This window comes from Bombina bombina, chromosome 5, assembly GCF_027579735.1.
Source record: "Bombina bombina isolate aBomBom1 chromosome 5, aBomBom1.pri, whole genome shotgun sequence".
NCBI classification, from domain to species: Eukaryota; Metazoa; Chordata; class Amphibia; order Anura; family Bombinatoridae; genus Bombina; species Bombina bombina.
In genome coordinates this window covers 836023350-836041032 of record NC_069503.1, presented here as the reverse complement: position 1 = coordinate 836041032, position 17683 = coordinate 836023350, and the positions used below count along the sequence as shown (strand labels likewise).

General features: G+C 38.6%; 1 protein-coding gene across 1 annotated transcript in view; it reads right to left on the bottom strand.

Annotated features, from left to right (window-relative positions):
* LOC128660878 (mitochondrial enolase superfamily member 1) overlaps positions 1-17683 on the bottom strand; it is a 197737-nt gene that overhangs the window by 170685 nt on the left and 9369 nt on the right. Inside the window, exon 2 of the mRNA XM_053714960.1 lies at positions 1079-1187. Within this exon, the coding sequence (XP_053570935.1) occupies positions 1079-1187 (109 nt within the window). The remainder of the gene's footprint in view (positions 1-1078; positions 1188-17683) is intronic.

Sequence of the window (17683 nt, the reverse complement as noted above, 5' to 3'; positions counted from 1 at the left end):
ACTGCCCATTATAATGATGATGACTATCTATAAACTGATCAATATGCTGCCCAGTATAATGATGATGACTATCTATAAACTGATGAGTATGCTGCCCATTATAATGATGATGACTATCTATAAACTGATGAGTATGCTGCCCAGTATAATGATGATGAGTATCTATAAACTGATAAGTATTCTGTGCAGTATAATGATGAGTATCTATAAACTGATGACTATGCTGCACTGTACAATGATGATGAGTATCTATACACTGATGAGTATGCTGTGCAGTATAATGATGGTGCGCATCTATAAGCTGATGAGTATGCTGCAATGTATAATGATTAAGAGTATCTATAAACTGATGTGTATGCTGTGCAGTAAAATGATGGTGAATATCTACAACTGATGAGTATGCTGCACTGTTTAATGATGAAGAGTATCTATACACTGATAAGTATGCTGCACTGTATAATGATGATGAGTATCTATACACTGATAAGTATGCTGCACTGTTAAATGATGAAGAGTATCTATACACTGATAAGTATGCTGCACTGTATAATGATGATTAGTATCTATACACTGATAAGAATGCTGCACTGTTAAATGATGAAGAGTATCTATACACAGATAATGACCACTTAGGCACACGCCTTTGTATTGACATGCTGCTATAGACCCTCCCAGCACTTGGGCCCTAGTGCCACTGTACCTGCTGCACCAATGGTAGTTCATTGAGGTCATGATAATAATGGAACAATCCAAAAGAAATTATAATATGTCAAATTAGCAGACAGATCATATAATTACTTTACTGAGCTTCACATGTTCAAATCTGACTTTTAGGCATAGTGGAAGATTTCAGATTAATTTAGTGGAGGTAACAGTGAGTTGACTTTATTGTAAAGCAGCAAAGTAAATATCATGGTAAAAATAAGACAGGAGATTTAAAGAATAATTACACAGGTAAATGACAGAAGGCTATACACAGTGGTCTGATACTTCAGAAGGTAAACTGTGACAACTTCTAGCAGTTTGGCAGAATTACCAATAGCATGCACCTTTAGTAGCAATACTATCTAAAGCTTACCTATTTCAGTGCCTTTCCCCAAAGTAAACGTTAATCCATGACCTTTTAAATCATCTCCGGCACCAGTTTCTATCACAACATAAGCTGCAGAGTAGTCGGGGTCTGTGTGCTGTATTATGATGTAAAAAGAAATACAGAATATTACTACAATTATCTGATTTAAGTAAGCCTAAATCTGTTAAACTGAATGTTCCAGGCCCTGGTTTTTCTGATTTATCCTCTGAGGGTGAAGTGTTTACAGATGATCAAGAAACTTCTTTTGTTGAAGCTTGATCACCTTTGTTCTCTTTTAAGAGAAATGTTTTGTACAGGGGTTCAGGATTCTAAGGTTCCTGAGGATGTCTGTTAAACAGCAGGATTTAATTTTTAAACCCTCTGTTAAGTCTCCTGAAGTATTTCTAGTTCCTGATGCTATCTCTGAAATAATTACTAAAGAGTAGTCTAAGCCCTGTATCCATTTTGATCCTGCTCAATGGTTTAAAAGGATGTTTCCATTGCCTGTGTCTCATTTAGAGCTTTGGGAAACTATTCCTAATGTGGATGTGGCTATTTCTGCTTTGGCTACACATACTACTATCCCACTTGAGGATAGTACCTCTTTATGAGACCCTTTGGATAGGAAATTAGAGTCTTTTCATAGAAGGCCTTTTTGCAAGCTGGTTTTCTTTTTAGACCAGCAATTGGTATTGATTGCATTGTAGCAGCCTCTAACCTTTGGTTTCAGGGTCTATCTGAGCAACTCTCTTAAGAATCTGCTGATCAAAAGTTTTCTAATCTATAAAAACTGCTAATGCTCTCATTTGTGATGCAGTTGTTGATATTATTAACCCCTTAATGACCACAATGTACCCTGTATGTCACTGGTCGTTAAGGGTTTTTTCAGGACATAATAGCACAAGTCTAGCAAGAACACGCTATTAATGCACTCCCTCCAGCAGGCTTTGTGGAATAGAGCAACGCTGGTGGCAAGACCGCGCTATAAAACAATCAAGTCCCAAAAAAAGGCCAGCGACATACAGGGTACGTCGCTGGTCCTTAAGGGGTTAAGATCATTGCTAAGAATATGGTTCTAGCAGTTATGGCCTTCTTTTTGAAATCATGGTCTGCTGACATGGTTTCTAAATCTAGACTTCTGTCTCTTTCTTTTAAAGGGAGGGTGATGTATGGGTCTGCTCAGAATTACATTATTTCTACAGTGACTGGGGGGAAAGGAGCCTTTATCCCTCATGATAAAAAGCCTAAGGGTAAATCTAGGGCTTCTTCTTTATTTTAAATGTATTTTTCATCTGCATTACTCATACAGAGAAATATATGACAATGAAAAGAAAGGATAGCGCTACTATTTGGGATAAACCGATATTGTTAGGCATTCACTATTTTACTAAGTACAAACGATTTTATTTAATGTTATCTTGAAGTATTTATCATATAGATATATCAAATAACATATCAGCTTGTTATATTATCATTTGTTTCAATAACATGTGCTTAACCTTTTGAACAGAGGGAGATTGCTAATCCATCTATAAAATATTGCTTTACGGGTATATATATATATAACATAATTTATGTAAGAACTTACCTGATAAATTCATTTCTTTCATATTAACAAGAGTCCATGAGCTAGTGACGTATGGGATATACATTCCTACCAGGAGGGGCAAAGTTTCCCAAACCTTAAAATGCCTATAAATACACCCCTCACCACACCCACAAATCAGTTTAACGAATAGCCAAGAAGTGGGGTGATAAGAAAAAGTGCGAAGCATATAAAATAAGGAATTGGAATAATTGTGCCTTATACAAAAAAATCATAACCACCACAAAAAAGGGTGGGCCTCATGGACTCTTGTTAATATGAAAGAAATGAATTTATCAGGTAAGTTCTTACATAAATTATGTTTTCTTTCATGTAATTAACAAGAGTCCATGAGCTAGTGACGTATGGGATAATGACTACCCAAGATGTGGATCTTTCCACACAAGAGTCACTAGAGAGGGAGGGATAAAATAAAGACAGCCAATTCCTGCTGAAAATAATCCACACCCAAAATAAAGTTTAACAAAAAACATAAGCAGAAGATTCAAACTGAAACCGCTGCCTGAAGAACTTTTCTACCAAAAACTGCTTCAGAAGAAGAAAATACATCAAAATGGTAGAATTTAGTAAAAGTATGCAAAGAAGACCAAGTTGCTGCTTTGCAGATCTGGTCAACCGAAGCTTCATTCCTAAACGCCCAGGAAGTAGATACTGACCTAGTAGAATGAGCTGTAATTCTTTGAGGCGGAGTTTTACCCGACTCAACATAGGCAAGATGAATTAAAGATTTCAACCAAGATGCCAAAGAAATGGCAGAAGCTTTCTGGCCTTTCCTAGAACCGGAAAAGATAACAAATAGACTAGAAGTCTTACGGAAAGATTTCGTAGCTTCAACATAATATTTCAAAGCTCTAACAACATCCAAAGAATGCAATGATCTCTCCTTAGAATTCTTAGGATTAGGACATAATGAAGGAACCACAATTTCTCTACTAATGTTGTTGGAATTCACAACTTTAGGTAAAAATTCAAAAGAAGTTCGCAACACCGCCTTATCCTGATGAAAAATCAGAAAAGGAGACTCACATGAAAGAGCAGATAATTCAGAAACTCTTCTAGCAGAAGAGATAGCCAAAAGGAACAAAACTTTCCAAGAAAGTAATTTAATGTCCAATGAATGCATAGGTTCAAACGGAGGAGCTTGAAGAGCTCCCAGAACCAAATTCAAACTCCAAGGAGGAGAAATTGACTTAATGACAGGTTTTATACGAACCAAAGCTTGTACAAAACAATGAATATCAGGAAGAATAGCATCACCACCTCCCTTGGAGGCAAAGTTTGTAAAACTGATTTGTGGGTGTGGTGAGGGGTGTATTTATAGGCATTTTAAGGTTTGGGAAACTTTGCCCCTCCTGGTAGGAATGTATATCCCATACGTCACTAGCTCATGGACTCTTGTTAATTACATGAAAGAAATATATATATATATATATATATATATATATAAATATATAAATATATTTTATGGTCATCTAAAAATAAAACATTTAATTTACTAAATTTAATTTGCTTATTTATAATTATTATAATCATTGATGTAAAATAAGACAGCTTCTCCCAATATCTTCAGACAGTCCCACAAATAATGGACCAGATTTGGAGAAGGAAAAGAACACATAGGACAGATGTCTTTAACATATTTTCAGTCAAGTCAAAATTAAACTTTTAATGATTCAGATAGGGCATGCATTTTTAAACAACTTTCCAATGTACTTTTATCATCAAATTTGCTTTGTTTTCTTTGTTGAAAGCTCATATGTTAATTTCTAAGCCCTTGAAGGCTGCCTCTTATCTCAGTGCATTTGGACAGTTTTTCACAGCTAGACAGTGCTTGTTCAAATCACAATTTATTAAAAATAATAATACAATTTTTTTTTTTTTAAAAGTCAAAAGTGCTAAGGACTATAGATCAATAACAGGACAAAGCCTTACACATTTATCTATACAGTACATATAATCAGCAATAGTATGCAATCGGCTAATAATTGTGCAAACAGATATTAGTGCACATCCATTCAAATAAAAACTCCCATCAATCTAGGGCTAGGTGTAAATAACAAGCTTGGCACTAGATCATGCAAACCATAGTCCCAAATCACCTGAATTAATATAAACAATCCAAATGAAGACTCTTATTATTTCTGGGTTGCACATAAGCCAGGAGTAGTTGTAAGCCTAAAAAGAAACGTATACTGTCCTGAAAAAGTGAAAAGTAAATGTCTGTAGACTTCCTTTAGGCTAATGGCATAACTATAAAACACAATACCATGTTCAGGAGTTCATCGGAGTGAAGCACCTGGTGCTGTGTGCAAACCAACTAATCGCCAAGCAGCTAATCGATAATGAGATTGGTTGACAATTATTTTCATAATTCATTATTATCCATTATATCAATTAGTTGTTGCAGCTCTACACCTGATAAATGCTGTGTCCAATTCATGCAGCTGCACATCATGCAACAACGGGAGCTCAGGCTGCTGCTTAGAGAGTAAATAACCGGTGTTGAACAAGAGGAGCAAATCTTGTAACAGTGCCATCTGCTAGCCTTTAATAGAAAATGATATTCAAAACTATGTGAGCAACAAAAGATAGCAAAAGAACCACAGAAATTTGATTATCGAAAATGAAAAGTTTTTTACATTTTTATGCTCTTTCTGCACAACATAAGTAAAGTATAGGATAGAAGATCAGGAGTAATGTCACCAGGAGAGGATTATAGAGTTTGATGTCTTCAGCATGGTCTGAAAGCCAAATGAATGTATCGAGTTTCCTAATGATGTGCATCTCAGGCACCTCAACACCATCTGAGCGCCTCTACTCTGCTGCAGGCAAAAGAGAGTCAGCCTGTGGATACGTTGACATTTTTGCAATTTAATGTAAAGTTTCTGAAAGAATGAATAACAGAATGATATAAACCGTGGCCGGACTTTTAGCCGACGGACATTTGGCAGACGGACATTTGGCCGAAACACAAGTGGCTGTCAGATAACAGTCCGGCCACAAGATAGATTTGATAGATAGATAGATACATAGATTAGATAGATAGATCAATAGATGCAATAGATACATCTGATAGATACGATAGATAGATTTGATAGATAGATAATTTCCCAGACAGAGCATTACAAGACGTGCGGCCTGGGACCCATGGTAAGATTCCCAGAGGCAGTTGCGGTGCCCGAGGCTCTGATTAGAACAGAGCACTCTGGAACGTATCTGCCCTCGGCCTAAATCGGAACATTCTTTAGCTTTCTGTCTGTCAGCCAAATGTCCGTCTGCCAAATGTCCTTCTGCCAAATGTCCTTCTGCATTTTGTCAGAGCACCGATATAAACAGTGACAGTCTACCTCTTTCTAGTTCCACCTCTTTTCAAAACGTTTGTGGTTTTGTTTTGCTTAATTATAAAAATGTGCTTAAAATTTGGACAAACAGCTGTGTTAATGTAAAGTTTTACTCTGAAGTTTTATATTTGTAACACTCCGTATGTTGATTTTATTTTAAATAGAGGGAAAAAATTAATGTTTTTTTTTAATCCAATTAGTTGATTAATCAAAAAAATTATCGTCCGATTAATCAATTATGAAAATAATCGTTAGTTGCAGCCCTAATTAGGTTAGTGGGTTGGCTGTGTTGTTTGGTCTAGAATGGTGCAGGGGGTATTTTTATTTTCATAGGCGTATTAGATTAGGTTTAATTTTTTTATTTTTGATAATTTGGTTTATTTTCTTCTGTAATTTTAGACTTTTTTATTTTTTGTAATTTTAGATTTATTTATTTTAATTTAATTTTATTTTTTATTTTTAAGCAATGTTAGTTTTTTTAAATTTAATTTTAACTTAGTATTTTTTTATTTTATCTTATTGGGGGGTAATTTAGGGGGTGTTAGGTTAGGCGGTTTAGTGATTAAATTAGTTATTTGCGTTGTGGGGGATGGCGGTTTAGGGGTTAATACATTTATTAGATAGATTGCGATGTCGGTGAATTGCGGATTGGGGTTAATAGTTTATTAAGGTATATTGCTTTGTGGGGGGTGGCGGTTTAGAGGTTAATACATTTATTAGTATTTGCAATGTGGGGTGATATGGAGGGCATAGGGATTGTCTTGCACACTGTAATGTGGTTTCTTTTTTGTTTTGTTATGTCATTTTATATCCTGTTAGAAAAGTATTTCCTGACTCACTATACATATTGTTCATTTCACTTTGTTGAATACTTTATATTTAGTATTCTGCAAACTGTTTTACGTATTTTACACTAAGCAGCCAATTTTAAATATGACTGTTTTAATGCATCAGTTATGTTATTAAGTAGAATTGTTAGGCCTCGGTAGCATTGTGTCCTGTAAACAAAGCTCAGGACAATGATACATCATTTACAGGATGCTGGTGTGACATCAGGAAGGCTGGATTGGGACTGTGCATATTATTTAATAGAGCAGCTGACTCATAATGGGCTTGATTACAAGTGGTGTGTTAACTGTTACGGGCAAGCTATATCAATTTTTTCTCCCCTTTGGAAATAGCAAGTTAAAAGTAAACATGATCGCAGAGCGCAATCACATTTTATGCTCATCATGTTAGCGCGACCAAAATTCTTGTGTAAAAGGTTGGTGCATTTAAAAAGTTGCAATAAACACAACCTAAATACATTCACAATTTCAGTTGCACTCATATAAATACTATCTGATAAAAATTTGTCATAAAAATATTTTATATATAAGGTATATAGAAGGTGTTTGACAGCAAAGGGCTATAATGCATATAAACATGTCTAAATATGTATGTGTGTGTGTGTGTATATATATATATATATATATATATATATATATATATATATATATATATATATAAAAATATGTATATATACACATAAACACATACATACATACATACATATTTTAACATTATAATGTTCTTCACATACAGGATAATATAATTTTTATTGTAAACTAGTTGATAAGCCTGCCCAGAGGGCAGTATGTGTGTTAAAATTAAACCCCCCAAGCTACAAAAAATAAAAAAATACAGAAAAAAAATACAGAAAAAAATAAACAAAGCTATCCAAAATAATAAAATTAAACCTAAACTAATATCCCTATAAAAATAAAAAATCCTCCCCAAAATAAAAACAAACCATAATCTAATACTAAACTACCAATAGTCCTTAAAAGGGCATTTTGTAGGGCATTGCCCTAAAGAAATCAGCTCTTTTACATTACAAATAAACAAAGTTCCCTCTAACAGTAAAACCCCACACACACCAAACCCCCCAAAATAAAAAAAACTAACATTAATAAACCTAAACTACCCATTGCCCCTAAAGGGTAATTTGTATGGGCATTGCCTTTAAAAGGGCATTCAGTTCTATTTCACTGACCTTAATTTTTTTTAAAAAACAAACACTAAATCCCCAAATAGGTACTCACGGTTTCAGAAGTCCGGCGGAGAAGGTCTTCTTCCAGGCGGGTCTATCATCTTTATCCACAGAGAAGACGGCGTGGAGGTCCGGATCGGTCTTCCCAGATGGGTGATCCTCGGCGGTGGTTATCTATGGCGGCGGCGGTCCTCGGCAGCGGCAGTCTTCGGCAGTGGCGGTGGTACTGGGCAGCATGGAGGCTCCTCTTCATCTGATGTCCATGGTATACTAAATATTGAATGCAAGGTACCGCAATCAATTTGGGGTACCTTGCATTCCTATAGGCTGAATTTTTCAAAACAGCCAAAAGGATTAGAGCTACTAAAATCCTATTGGCTGTTCAAATCAGCCAATAAGATTTCAGTAGCTCTCATCCTATTGGCTTATTTTGAAAATTTCAGCCAATAGGAATTCAAGGTACATTAATAAATATGGGGTACCTTGAATTCAATCTTCAGTGTGCGGCGGACGATCGCATAAAGAGGAACCTCCACGCCTTTGCCGAGGAGCGCCACCCCCGCCGATGACTGCCGCCAAGGATCACCACTTCAGAGAAGATCGCTCCGGACCTCGCCTTTGCTGTGGATGAAGATGATGGACCCACCTGGAAGAAGACTTTCTCCGCCGGACTTTTGAAACTGTGAGTACCTATTTGGAGCTTTAGTGTTAAATTTTATGGGGGGGGGGTTTGTTTTTTTTAGATTAGGTTTTTTTTGGGCAAATTGCAAAAGAGCTGAATGTCCTTTTAAGGGCAGTGAAAAAGAGCTGAATGTCCTTTTAAGGGCAATGCCCATACAAATGCCCCTTTAGGGGCAATGGGTAGTTTAGGTTTATTAGTGTTAGGTTTTTATTTGGGGGGCTTTGGTGGGTGGGGGGTTTTACTGTTAGGGGGAACTTGGTTTATTTGTAATGTAAAATAGCTGATTGCCCTACAAAAAGCCCTTTTAAGGGCTATCAGTAGTTTAGCAATAGATTAGGGTTTTTTTTTTATTTTGAGGGGCTTTTTTATTTTCAAAGGGATTAGGTTTAATTATTTTTTTATTTTGGATAGTGTTGTTTATTATTTTTTGTAATGTTAGCTTTTTTTTTACTTTCTGTAATAAGATAAATGTAATGTAATATTTTTTTATTTTCTATTGTAATGTAGTATTTTTTTAATTGTAATTAAGGGGTTAATTTAGGGGGTGTTAGGTTAGGGGGCTTAGTTATTAAATTACGCCTAGATTTAGAGTTCTGCGGCCAAAGGGGTGCGTTAGCTACACGTGTATTTTTTCCCCCGCACCGCTGATATTTAGAGTTCTCTGAAGGGCTGCGTTAGGCTCCAAAAAGGGAGCATATAGCATAATTTACCGCCACTTCAACTCTAAATACCAGCGGTGCTTACGGACGCGGCCAGCTTCAAAAACGTGCTCGTGCACGATTCCCCCATAGTAAACAATGGGGCAGTTTGAGCTAAAAAAAAACTAATACCTGCAAAAAAGCAGCGTTCAGCTCCTAACGCAGCCCCATTGTTTCCTATGGGGAAACACTTCCTAAGTCTGCACCTAACACCCTAATATGTACCCCGAGTCTAAACACCCCTAACCTTACACTTATTAACCCCTAATCTGCCGACCCCGCTATCGCTGACCCCTGCATATTATTTTTAACCCCTAATCTGCCGCTCCGTACACCGCCGCAACCTACGTTATCCCTATGTACCCCTAATCTGCTGTCCCTAACACCACCGACCCCTATATTATATTTATTAACCCTTAATCTGCCCCCCCCCAACGTCGCCGCCACCTACCTACAATTATTAACCCCTAATCTGCCGACCGGACCTCACCGCTACTTTAATAAATGTATTAACCCCTAAAGCTAAGTCTAACCCTAACCCTAACTGCCCCCTAAATTAAATATAATTTAAATCTAACGAAATAAAATAAATCTTATTAAATAAATTATTCCTATTTAAAGCTAAATACTTACCTGCAAAATAAACCCTAATATAGCTACAATATAAATAATAATTATATTGTAGCTATTTTAGGATTAATATTTATTTTACAGGCAACTTTGTATTTATTTTAACTAGGTACAATAGCTATTAAATAGTTAAGAACTATTTAATAGTTACCTAGTTAAAATAATTACAAAATTACCTGTAAAATAAATCCTAACCTAAGTTACAATTAAACCTAACACTACACTATCAATAAATAAATTAAATAAACTATCTACAATTATCTACAATTATATCAACTAAACTAAATTACAAAAAAAACAAACACTAAATTACAAAAAATAAAAAAAGATTACAAGAATTTTAAACTAATTACACCTACTCTAAGCCCCCTAAAAAAATAACAAAGCCCCCCAAAATAAAAAAATGCCCTACCCTATTCTAAAATTAAAATTGTAAAGCTCTTTTACCTTACCAGCCCTTAAAAGGGCCTTTTGTGGGGCATGCTCTTTTGTCTGTAAAAAAAACCATACAATACCCCCCCAAAATTACAACCCACCACCCACATACCCCTAATTTAACCCAAACCCCCCTTAAATAAACCTAACACTAAGCCCCTGAAGATCTCCCTACCTTGTCTTCACCACGCCGGGTATCAACAATCCGTCCAGAAGAGGGTCCAAAGTCTTCATCCTATCCGGCAAGAAGAGCTCCTCCAGAGGGTCCAAAGTCTTCATCCTATCCGGCCAGAAGAGGACATCCGGACCGGCAGACATCTTCATCCAGGCGGCATCTTCTATCTTCTTCCATCCGGCGTGGAGCGGGACCATCTTCAAGCAGCCGACGTGGAGCCATCCGTCTTCACCGATGGACTAACGACGAATGAAGGTTCCTTTAAGGGACGTCATCCAAGATGGAGCCCCTCGAATTCCGATTGGCTGATAGGATTCTATCAGCCAATCGGAATTAAGGTAGGAAAAATCTGATTGACTGATTGAATCAGCCAATCAGATTTAAGTTCAATCCGATTGGCTGATCCAATCAGCCAATCAGATTGAGCTCGTATTCTATTGGCTGTTCCGATCAGCCAATAGAATGCAAGCTCAATCTGATTAGCTGATTGGATCAGCCAATCGGATTGAACTTCAATCTGATTTTATGATTAAATCAGCCAATCAGATTTTTCCTACCTTAATTCCGATTGGCTGATAGAATCCTATCAGCCAATCGGAATTCGATGGACACCATCTTGGATGACGTCCCTTAAAGGAACCTTCATTCGTCGTTAGTCCGTCGGTGAAGAAGGATGGCTCCACGTCGGCTGCTTGAAGATGGTCCCGCTCCACGCCGGATGGAAGAAGATAGAAGATGCCGCCTGGATGAAGATGTCTGCCGGTCTGGATGTCCTCTCCTGCCCGAATAGGAGGAAGACTTTGGACCCTTTGGAGGAGCTCTTCTTGCCGGATAGGATGAAGACTTCAGACCCTCTTCTGGACGGATCGGTGATACCCGGCGTGGTGAAGACAAGGTAGGGAGATCTTCAGGGGCTTAGTGTTAGGTTTATTTAAGGGGGGTTTGGGTTAGATTAGGGGTATGTGGGTGGTGGGTTGTAATGTTGGGGGGTATTGTATGTTTTTTTTACAGGCAAAAGAGCTGTTTTCTTTGGGGCATGCCCCACAAAAGGCCCTTTTAAGGGCTGGTTAGGTAACAGAGCTTTACAATTTTAATTTTAGAATAGGGTAGGGCATTTTTTTATTTAGGGGGGCTTTGTTATTCTTTTAGGGGCTTAGAGTAGGTGTAATTAGTTTAAAATTCTTGTAATCTTTTTTTATTTTTTGTGCTTGTTTTTTTTGTAATTTAGTGTTTTGTTTTTTTTGTAATTTAGTTTAGTTGATATAATTGTAGATAGTTTATTTAATTTATTTATTGATAGTGTAGTGTTTAGTTGTAACTTAGGTTAGGATTTATTTTACAGGTAATTTTGTAATTATTTTAACTAGGTAACTATTAAATAGTTATTAACTATTTAATAGCTATTGTACCTGGTTAAAATAAATACAAAGTTGCCTGTAAAATAAATATTAATCCTAAAATAGCTACAATAGGGCCTACACTCCTCACCCTGTCTATAGATGCTGAGAAGGCGTTTGACAGGGTGGGGTGGGATTACATGTTCTGCACCCTGGAACATTTTGGGATCCCTGAGACCTTTCGTGCGGCTATTGCTGCCCTCTACACCTCCCCGACGGCCGTTATAAAAGGTATGGGTTTCTGCTCCCCTAGAATCGTGATAAGGAATGGGACCAGTCAAGGTTGCCCCTTGTCCCCGCTCCTTTTTGCGCTGGTGATGGAGCCTCTCGCGGAGGCCATTAGAGATAGCTCTGTTGTTCAGGGTCTCCAAATCCATGATACCCTCCAGAAATTGGCGCTTTTCGCTGACGACCTCACCCTCTTCCTCACTGACCCAGTGGAATCACTTCCCCATCTCTTTGCGATCTTTGAGCTCTTCAGCAGTATCTCTAACTATAAGATCAATGTCTCCAAAACAGAGGCATATATGATCCATATTCCACTACCAGAACAGAGACGCTTGCAGCAACTCTATTCCTTCAAATGGTCAACAGAGGGGATTAGACACTTGGGGGTCTTCTTGTCTCATGATAAGAATATAGTCCTACAGAAAAACTACACTGTCCTGCTGAGAGAAGTTGAGATGAGATTGGGGTCCAGAAAATACGAAGAAATCTCTTGGATGGGCAGAATTGCCGCTCTGAAGATGATGATTCTCCCCAAGGTGACCTATATTATGAGGTGTATCCCCATTCCTGTGGCGGAAAAAGACGCTGCGAGGCTACCAAATCGCATTCAATTCCTATGTCTGGGATGATAAGCTCCCGAGAGTCGTGGCGGCCATACTTCAGGCCCCGATAGACCGGGGAGGGTTGGGGCTGCCTTCCATCCAGCTGTACCACCAAGCGGCGATGCTTTTGCATGCCTCTGCGTGGGGTCCTTCCCTGCCCCCAACAAGATGGAGGGAACTGGAACAAGCTTCCCTGCCTGCCTATGTTAACCTCTCGGATTTACTATGGGTTCCTCCGCATCTGGCCACACAAATTCCGATTTCTAACCCTCTAGTCAAAGACTGTCAATTGGCCTGGTTCCGACTACGCCACCACCAGCTGATCGCCCCGCATCCCTCTCCTATCCACCCGGTCATGTCACTCTTGCAGAGACTACCCAATACGCGCCTTGTCCCTTGGAGAGATATAGAGATCTTCTCGTTGAGTGATTTCTATTCGGACGATAATCTTCTTTCGTATCAGGATATGATTGCCAAATTCGGTATCCCCCGCCTCCTGGAGTTTGACTTTGCGAGGCTCCAGTCTATGATGAAGACTTGGGGATTCCTGGTCGACAAGATCAGGAGACCCACGATCTGGGAGACTAGATGGGGGGCGAACCTGCAATTGTTCAAACCCCTCACTACCCACTATGGAGCCCTCTTGGGGTCCCCCTCTCTAGTGAAAACTAGACATATGATCTCCTGGGAGACTGAGCTAGGACTGTCCATTACGTCACTTGAGTGGTCTAAAGCGATCCAACTGACTAAAGCCCCGCTCCATTGCACCACAATGTATGAACTTTACTTTAAGATTCTCACCAGGTGGCACTTAGTGCCGACCAAACTCCGTACCCTCTACCCTGAACACTCACCCCTGTGCTGGAGGGAGTGTGGAGAGATAGGGTCCCCACTACATGTGTGGTGGATGTGTGTCAAGCTTCGGCCACTCTGGGCGAGAGTCAGCGCGGCCTGTTCGGCTCTGGAGCTCCCGATCCCGGATACTCCGGGCCTTGCCCTTCTGCATCTGGGAGTAAAAAAGCTCCCAGTACACAAGAGATACCTCCTAATCTATCTGTTGACTTCAGTTAAGTTGTTGATTGCTAGAAACTGGAAAAAGCTACAACCCCCGAGATGGCAAGCAATCCTTGACCATCTGCAATACCTCAAAGCAATGGAGGACTATGTCTTTAGAACAAGGAAACAGTCAGACCTTTTCTCCCTTATATGGGAACCCTGGGAGGCCTACCTAAAACCAAATTCATAATGCCCTACGCCCTCAAAAATTGGAGACCTCCCCTTGACCGTCTTGCTCTCCCCCCCCCCTAGAAAATACACCTTACTCGAGGTGTACTTCACTTCCCCGACCCCCCCCCTTTGTCCCCCTCCCCATTTGCCAACTCTACCTCTTTCCCTTATATCCCCCCTCTTCCCTTTGAGAGAGGTGGGAGACCGATTCCAATCAATAGCTCCCCCAACAAAATATACCACCTCCCCCTACTATCCCACCTCACTTAGATGTCAGGATTATCAGGTATTACGTATGACTTCATGCACTACCTAAATTACAGTAAGCTCACTAAACTAAAATATAAAAAAGGAAACCTACACATAGCTATGCCATTACACATTCCTGGGAAATAGTAATTACACAGCTGAAGTATGACATCAGGGCAAATTGATCTTCCCCTTCTGATCTAATGACTATATCCTGAATGTCTCCTACCCACAGAAAAGTTGCGTGTATTTGCGTTCACAAATATGTCAAATGTCAACTGTGATGTGTTTTGGTTTGGTGCATTCTTTGTTAATAAAAACGTATTTATAAAAAAAAAATAATAAAAAATAAAAATAAAAATAGCTACAATATAATTATTATTTATATTGTAGCTATATTAGGGTTTATTTTACAGGTAAGTATTTAGCTTTAAATAGGAATAATTTATTTAATAAGATTTATTTTATTTCGTTAGATTAAAATTATATTTAATTTAGGGGGGTGTTAGGGTTAGCTTTAGGGGTTAATACATTTATTAGAGTAGCGGTGAGGTCCAGTCGGCAGATTAGGGGTTAATACTTGAAGTTAGGTGTCGGCTATGTTAGGGAGGGCAGATTAGGGGTTAATACTATTTATTATAGGGTTTTTGAGGCGGGAGTGAGGCGGATTAGGGGTTAATAACTTTATTATAGTAGCGGTGAGGTCCGGTCGGCAGATTAGGGGTTAATAATTGTAGGTAGGTAGCGGCGATGTTGGGGGGCAGATTAGGGGTTAATAAATATTATGTAGGGGTCGGCGATGTTAGGGGCAGCAGATTAGGTGTACATAGGGATAATGTAGGTGGCGGCGGCGTGAGGTCGGCAGAATAGGGGTTAAAAAAATTTAATAGAGTGGCGGCGATGTGGGGGGGCCTCGGTTTAGGGGTACATAGGTAGTTTATGGGTGTTAGTGTACTTTAGAGCACAGTAGTTAAGAGATTTATGAACCGGCGTCAGCCCAGAAAGCTCTTAACTCCTGGCTTTTCTCTGCGGCTGGAGTCTTGTCGTTAGATTTCTAACGCTCACTTCAGCCAAGACTCTAAATATCAGCGTTAGAAAGATCCCATTGAAAAGATAGGATACGCAATTGGCGTAGGGGGATCTGCGGTATGGAAAAGTCGCAGCTGGAAAGTGAGCGTTAGACCCTTTCATGACTGACTCTAAATACCAGCGGGCGGTAAAAACCAGCGTTAGGACCCCCTAACGCTGGTTTGGACGGCTAACGCAGAACTCTAAATCTAGGCGTTAGTGTTTTGCGTTGTGGGGGTTGGCGGTGTAGGAGTTAATAGGTAAATTAGGTTTAATGCATTGTGGGGTGTTGGCGGATTAGGGGTTAATAGATGTATTAGGTTGTTTGCGATGTTGGGGTTTGCAGATTTTGGGGTTAATAATTTTATTAGGTAGTTGGGTTTTTTTTCTTAAAGGGACACTAAACCCAAAATTTTTCTTTCATGATTCATATAGAGCATGCAATTTTAAGCAACTTTCTAATTTACTCCTATTATCAAATTGTCTTCGTTCTCTTTCTATCTTTATTTAAAAAGCAGGAATATGATGCATAGGAGCCGGCCAATTTTTGGTTGAGAACCTGGGTTATGCTTGCTTATTGGAGGATAAATGAAAGCATCAAATAAGCAAGCGCTATCCATGGTGCTGAACCTAAAATGGGCTGGCTGCTAAGATTTACATTCCTGCTTTTAAAATAAAGATAGCAAGACAACGAAGAAAAATTGATAATAGAGCATGAAATTTTAAGCAACTTTCTAATTTACTCCTATCTGAATCATGAAAGAAAAAATTTGGGTTCAGTGTCCCTTTAATACTTCTTGCGGGCGGTTAGTTTATTTTTTTCTTAATACTTCGTGCGGGCGGTTATTATTTTTTTAAATACTTATTGTGTGCAGTTGTTGTTTTTTTTAATACTTATTGCAGACTTTTTTTTTTTTTGTTATGCTCCGTTTGCCTTTCACCACTCTCCCATTTTTGGAATCCACCGGGATGCAGCTTACGCCTCGCACTGCCAACATTCCTTTGAGAATGCATGCGCAACTGCCAACACCAACGGACGCGTTACAAACGCGATTATAGTATAGATATACAGTATATTAATATATATATATATATATATATATATATATATACACACATTATATATATATATATATATATATATATATATATATACATATACAGTATATATATATATATAAAGTCTCTGGGGGCTCCGCACTCACTGTATCATTGTCAACAGCCCAGGGTGCATTCAAATCAAGTGATCCAGAATCGCATATCAAGAAGCACTCACCGGGTCTTTTTACTTAATCAATTTAATAGCATAAGTGACGTTTTGGGGCTGTCAACCCCGTCTTCACACTACATAAATAAAAGCAAGCACATACTTTACCTCTCTTATACCCTCCACCATAGCACCCGTGTCGCAAACCGGAAACTCCCCGGCGTTCTAGCCGAACCACTGCGCAGGCTCAACTTGTTACCGTGGTAACCAGAAGCGGCGTCCTTATCGTGTAAAAGAAAACTATGGCTGTTGGTTACAATACTAATGAAAAAGTACATGTTAGCATTACAAACAGAGGCATATTACAAAGACATCTATTTCCACTACTTGATTAGCTTAATCCTAAGGCATACGGTAATATCGATCTGTGTATAAATATGTCATGACTAATGACCTATAGGGAGAAACTTACTGGAAGGGTAGTCTATCAATATAAATGATTACTATAACCAACAAGGGATTAAATCTTTACCACATGTTAACAATTCTAGGCGATGTAGCCTAAAAGATAGCACTGATTACATAATTATTATGTTAAATTAGGACAGAACCCACTATTGAAAAGATCCTCAACATTAACCGAATATCCCTCCTACTAGATAAGGAAAAACAGTATATCACTGGAGTCAATAAACGGATGTTTATATCATCATTTACAAAATCAGTGCTAGTCTTTGTAATATGCCTCTGTTTGTTATGCTAACATGTACTTTTTCATTAGTATTGTAACCAACAGCCATTGTTTTCTTTTACACTATAAGAACGCCGCTTCCGATTACCACTGTAACGAGTTGAGCCTGCGCAGTGGTTCGGCTTGAACGCCGGGGAGTTTCCGGTTTGCGGCGCGGGTGCTATGGTGGAGGGTATAAGAGAGGTAAAGTATGTGCTTGTTTTTATTTATGTAGTCTGAAGATGGGGTTGACAGCCCCGGAACGTCACTTATGCTATTAAATTGATTAAGTAAAAAGACCCGG